The following is a 6,775-nucleotide window of genomic DNA, read 5'->3' on the forward strand; positions in this document are numbered from 1 at the left end:
GTTAAATTCACACCATAAGCCAAGTCAAAAAAGCTAATGTTTTTCTGCAATCAGTAAGTCATGAAAAGTGCAATATAAACATTTTAATAGTCTGCTAAGAAATAATAATAATAATAATAATAATAATAATAATTGAGCACATACATCTATGTCTATGCACATACACTCTTATTGATGAACTTATAGTGTTAATCAACCTAGGACTATAGCATTTTTCTGATTTTATATAAATCAGTGCATTATGGTTTTTTTCTTGTTTATTCAGTTTATTCAGTGCATCAGCAGAATCACTTTTGCCGTTGGAAGTAAGATGTATTGGACTCCAGTGAAAGTGCTGTAATCTGAGTAAGGTGCACCCCTCCTAGATCATATTCAGTTCAGAGGAATTTGTTGTGATGAAATGTTGCAACTTGCACTAAATGTAATACTAGACTATATATATATATATATATATATATATATATATATATATATATATATATATATATATATATATATATATATTACAACATGTTCCTGATAAAAGAAGAAATTAAAATGACGTATCTCTTCATCAGAGTTCATTTCGGGTCTCAACATATCATGCTACACATTGCTTTGGATACTATTGATTTTACTGCATTATATTTTCAACACATCCAAATTTCCTATAATATATTCCTCTGAAAAAAGTGTAAATACAACATTGAATGCACTTTAAATTATCCTTGCTATATTTGTTGACTGAATCTGTAGGAGTGGAAAAACAGTAAAAAGAAGGAAGACATCAGGACAACAATTAAATTTAAATAATTTATTTTTGGTATAAATATATATTTGTATAGAATAAACCATTATTAATAAAATAACAATATACTTGTGACCTTTTAACATAAAAGATGACAACAAAACTAACAAACATACATATGACAATAAATATGACAGTTACTGTCCAGCAGAAACATTTATACTGTTAGTGTTTAAAATATTCCTCTTCAGAAATGGGTTAATATGGCTGTTTTTATATTGGCTTGAAGAAAGGTGCCAAACAGCTTGTCCCAGTGGGTAAAGTAAGGTGCATAGTTTGATTTGAACTTCAGGTGATGGATATCGTGATGAGGAGCACCTCCAAACAGTCCAAACGGCACCAGCCTGTGAGGTGACCATGGGAAGTCATAGCCACAGTGGTCCTCCACGGACAGCCAGATGTTCACAATGAAGAAGAGCATCTCAGTCAGAGGATGGCAGTTCAGCAATACAGGATTAATTGCAGCAAAGAATCCCAAGGAGAGCGTCTCCCAGGCGCCTGAATGCTCAGTAGCCAGTGCAAACGTCAAGGTGTACTTGTGATGAACCTTATGGAAGGTTTTGTAAAGCCAGGGGACCTTGTGATGAATCAAGTGCCAGACGAAATACTGGAAATCAAATAGCAGCAGGCAGGCGATAATATCCAGTATCAGTCTGAGAATCCCCGGTGCCTCCAGCGGATAGCTGACTGGTCTCCAGTACCAGTTTAAAACAGTGAGTGGAAAAATGAACACAATGTGGTTATATACAGTCAGCACAATGCAAGTCCTTAACATTGCCCATGTGATTTGGCTCTTTGGTTGTATCTTGTACTTTGTCAAAAAATCCACTTTCCATGAAAGCATGTCCAGTATCATGTAGGGCAGGCAAAACCCCAGGTACACGAAGAATGAAAAGAGCACTGGGAAGAATGGAGACTTTAGGTAGGCTTCTTGGGCTCGGATCATGTCCCAGCTGTGCTGCAATACCAAAAAGACCTGCATTTTGGCTGCAGTGTGTCTGTGTAAAATGACATGTTTCTGGAATTTATATCCTCCAGTCACACCCCTCCTCCTTCCTGTCACAGACATGCGTCATATAGGAAGTACAAATAAGGGCTTATATGTTCCACAGGATAGCATCTGAAATAATGTGAGGATCTGAAGTACATTTTACATACTTATAAACATGTCCTTTTGCTAAACACACATTCTATAAATCTAAAGCTTTGCCTGGGTGTCTTTTAATGTTGTGAGCTAGAATTATATATTATTATTATTATTATTATTATTATTATTATTATTATTATTATTATTATGTAATTTAACCCTAAAAGTGCCAACGGGGGTAATTTAAAAACCCCAAGGGATAAAAAAATTTGGAACTATGAAACCCTTTTTTCAATATTTCTGAAATTTTAGGACTTCAAGCAACTAGTTACCAAAAAAAAAAAAAAAAACACCATTTGCTATGATTTGTGTTAATGTGGAGGACTGAACAAATCTCTCGTGTGTCTATTTTGATCACTTGGAAAAAACAATACCGGCTACAGGAACTTTACAATTTAAGCTCTTAATGGAATACTTTTCTCTAACATCTAGAGTCCAATTGCATATGAAAGATAGGCTTCTCATTTTGGTTTAGGAACATCAACTAGACACTAAATATCTATTTATACACTACATGGCCAAAAGTATGTGGACACCCCTTCTAATTAGAGGATTCAACTATTTCAGCAACACCAATTGGTTACAGGTGTATAAAATCAAGCACACAGTCATACAATCTCCTTAGACAGACATTGGCAGTAGAATGGGCTGAGCTCAATGACTTTCAATGTGGCACCGTCATAGGATGTCACCAAAAGACTTCCAAAAGTCACCGTTATTGTGAAGTGGAAATATCTAGGACCAACAACAGCTCAGCGGCGAAGTGGTAGACCACACAAGCTCACAGAATGGGACCGCCAAGTCCTGATGTGCGCATTGTTGCAACAATCACTTCCAAGTTTGCCAAACTGCCTCTGGAAGCAACGTCAGCACAAGAACAGTTCATCTGGAGCTTCATGAAATGTGTTTCCATGGCTGAGCAGCCGCACACAAGATGACCATGTACGATGCCAAGCATTGGCTGCAGTGGTGTAAAGCTCACCACCATTGGACTCTGGAGCAGTGGAAACGAGTTCTCTGGAGTGATGAATCATGTATCACCATCTGGCAGTCCCACACACAAATCTGGGTTTGGCAGATGCCTGGAGAACACTGGTCTGGTTCTAGAATAATGGTCTAGGTCTGTTTTTCATGGTTCACCATAGGCTCCTAGTTCCACTGAAGGGATATCTTAATGCTATAGCATACAATGATATTGTAGACAATTTGACATGACAAGCCAGGTCCACACAGAAATGGTTTGTGGAGATCGTTGTGGGAGAACTTGACTGGTCTGCACAGAGCCCTGACCTAAACCCCATCCAACACCTTTGGGATGAATTGTTACACCGACTGTAAGCCAAGCCTGATCGCCCAACTTCAGTGCCCGACCTCACTAATGCTCTTGTGGCTGAATGCAAGCAAATCCCTGCGCAATGTACCAACATCTAGTGGAAAGCCTTCCCACAAGAGTGGAGGCTATTATAGCATCAAAGGGGGACCTTTATCAATGCCCGTGATTTTGGAATGAGATGACAAGCAGGTGTCCACATACTTTTGGCCATGTAGTGTATTTGAGAGTTATTGTGGCAACATATGGATACAACTGTACACCTGCAGAATTGAGGCCAGTGGATTAAATGGAAATCAAAGCTAGAATTGGTTTTCTACTTGCAGGCATGAGTAAAAACAACCATGAGCCCATCAACACCCTGTGGTCTGAGACAGTTGAGACGACTGTCAACAGCATGACACAAGTACTGTGCTTTACCTGTGTTTAGATCAGTGACTAAACAACAGAGCAAACTGTTTCAATGGATGAATTAGTTCAAACAAAACAAAGTCCAAAACATACAAAAACGTCTGTTTACAAATTTGGATATGAATGTGTGAAAATGTTCAAATACATGCTTATTGTGGGGATTTAAAACAATGTACTTGTGTTACAAAAGGTTAATAAAATTATATATTGAATTTAAATTCAACCATATATTATTGTTAACAATTTAGTCACATAGTCATTTAGCTTACTATTACTGAAACAAATGAGCGAAAAATAAAAGAAAAAGAAAACAGTACAGTCGGAATAGTACAATCTTAGGGCAAGAATGAGAAACGTCAGGAAGGTAACATAATATAATATAGCAAGTCATTCAGATGTCAGTGTTGAATGCTATTAAAGGACATGTAGTGACCGGTATAGAGACGGATCTGTTGTGACAGAATACATGCCTCACAAAGTGTGGTTGTGTCACTTCGTCCAACTGTAAAAGGTTAGTTTTCTAAGCAGATTCATAACTGTTACCATATCTCTTTTTTTGTTTGTTTGTTTGTTTTAAACATACAATGACCCATTTATACAGCTGGTTTTTACTGAAGCAATCTAGGTAGGACCTGTATCATGACCCACCAGTCAAGCATTCAGAGCCCGGCCCTCTCCTCCACACTGCTGCCCTGTCTTTACCTGCCTTAAATAATTAAACATTAAAATACTTACCCTGCAGTCACTGAAAATGGAGGCTATGTCAGCAAACGACAAGAAGCTATTTGCATGTAAATATCCTGTTGATACACGTTGTCTACCTGAACCTTGTCTTGATTTAATAGTCTTAATCCATTCTGAATAAATACAACACATTAGTTTAACATCAATCATTACATTTAAGAACATATTTTGAATGAGTAAAGATCATTGTAGGCTCTTCTATATAGCTATTATTCATTACATGTTACCTTACCACCATAAAAAAGGAAAATCACATTCTGGCTAACATCTATACTGCCATCAGCTTTCAGTTACCCAGGGTGCCATCTGCTGTCAATGAACCAGATTACACTTTTGCAATTTACTTCTTCTCTATTATTGTGGTGTGTTCGTTCTTGTTATTAAAGTCACTAAATGTTTTAACCCCTGATTGCAAACCTAATTGATTAATGGCTACTGGCATTTCCAATGAGCCAACAGTGGCATATGACCATAAATAAAGACAGGGATTGGTTGTTGCTTTGTGTATGTGTTTTGTTTTTATGCATGTGTGCATGTAAAGTTTGAAATAGGGTCCAAAGCTAGGAAAATATTATTATATTTTACATTATTATATACAGAGGTGTAAAAAGTAGTCGGAAGTCATATTTACATAATAAAAACTTACTCCAGTAAAAGTAAAAAGTCTCCCATTCAAACAGTAATAAAGTGAATGTGCATGTGTTTGTGTGTGAGTGTTATGAAGAGGCACGCAAGAGATTTGATGTTTTATTCCAACATTTAATTTTCCATAAATTATCAAAGTATTTTATTTTTATGATTCATCAATTTTATCTTGAAGAAAACCATGTCCAATAAAAATAAATGTTATTTAGGCACATATCTGGAAATTACTTTCATTTGTATTCAATATTAACAAAGGGTAACATTGGGGGATTTATATAATACCCTATTTTGAGTTTTCTTAGCAAACTCACTGTTCACACACAAATACACATGGACACACAGACACACACACATCCCAAAGAGTTGTATAATAAACACAAAACTAAATAAACAATATAAAATATGTGCCCCTGTAGTGATTTGTTATAATGTAATCTATTGCACTGTGGTGCAGGAGACTGAGTTTGAATCTCATGTTACTAAATATATACAGTACTGTGCAAACGTTTTAGGCAGGTGTGAAACAATACTGCAAAGTGCGAACGCTTTCAAAAATAGACATAGTAATAGATTATATTCATCAATTAACTAAATGCGAAGTGAATGAACAGAATTAAAATCTTCATCAAATCCGTATTTGGTGTGACCACCCTTTGCCTTCAAAACAGCATCAATTCTTCTAGATACACTTGCACAAAGTCAGGGATTTTGTAGGCATATAGTCAGGTGTCTGAATAAACAATTATACCAAACAGGTGATAATGATCATCAATTCAATATGTAGGTTGAAACACAATCATTAACTGAAACAGAAACAGCTGTGTAGGAATAAAACTGGGTGAGGAACAGCCAAACTCAGCTAACAAGGTGAGGCTGCTGAAGACAGTTTACTGTCAAATGTCATACACCATGGCAAGACTGAGCACAGCAACAAGACATAAGGTAGTTATACTGCATCAGCAAGGTCTCTCCCAGGCAGAAATGTCAAGGCAGACAGGGGTTTCCAGGTGTGCTGTCCAAGCGCTTTTGAAGAAGCACAAAGAAACAGGCAACATTGAGGACAGTAGACGCAGAGGTCGGCAAAGGACACTTACTGCAGCAGATGAGACGCATCATGCTTACTTCCCTTTGCAATCGGAAGATGTCCAGCAGTGCCATCAGCTCAGAATTGGCAGAAAACAGTGGGACCCTGGTACACCCATCTACTGTCTGGAGAAGTCTGATCAGAAGTGGCCTTCATGGAAGGCTTGCAACCAAAAAGCCATACCTCCTATGTGGAAACAAGGCCAAGCGACTATGCACATAAACACAGGAACTGGGGTGCAGCAAAATGACAGTGGTACACGAATGAGTGTCTGCAGGTGTTAAGGTACAATGCTTCAGTTGAAGCAACACTTCGGATTCCCCAGTGAATCAGGCATCCCAGTGAGCGCTTCCAGTAACAGATGAGGCTTTTCAACAGGAGACAGGCCCGGGAAGTAAAGTCACTGACACAATGTCTGTTCATTTATCTTCGTTTATTGAAAGTTTCACACAGCCTTTTATACATCTACAAGCAACATTTCAAAGGAGGTTCGGGGCAGTCCCGAACCTGAATGATATTTTCTTGGCATATGTCCCGGGTCAGTTCCGAGACACGGGAAGAAATAATTGATAAGGTATTCTTTATAATCGGGAAAACAATATTTCATCCAGACATGGAGGCACTGGT

The 6,775-nt window shown here is 37.6% G+C and overlaps 1 protein-coding gene across 1 annotated transcript; it reads right to left on the bottom strand.

Moving 5' to 3' along the window:
- Positions 1-778: 778 nt before the first annotated feature.
- Positions 779-1,781, bottom strand: ch25h (cholesterol 25-hydroxylase). The gene has a single exon (XM_066693044.1). It carries the CDS (start codon positions 1,767-1,769, stop codon positions 975-977), a length of 795 nt encoding a protein of 264 aa, XP_066549141.1. The 5' UTR covers positions 1,770-1,781; the 3' UTR covers positions 779-974.
- Positions 1,782-6,775: the final 4,994 nt, after the last annotated feature.

This window comes from Amia ocellicauda, chromosome 20 (genome assembly GCF_036373705.1).
Source record: "Amia ocellicauda isolate fAmiCal2 chromosome 20, fAmiCal2.hap1, whole genome shotgun sequence".
NCBI lineage: Eukaryota > Metazoa > Chordata > Actinopteri > Amiiformes > Amiidae > Amia > Amia ocellicauda.

What these genes read in the sequence shown, in the direction of transcription:
- ch25h (XM_066693044.1), bottom strand. Translation starts at nt 1,769, where the DNA reads ATGCAGGTCTTTTTGGTATTGCAGCACAGCTGGGACATGATCCGAGCC.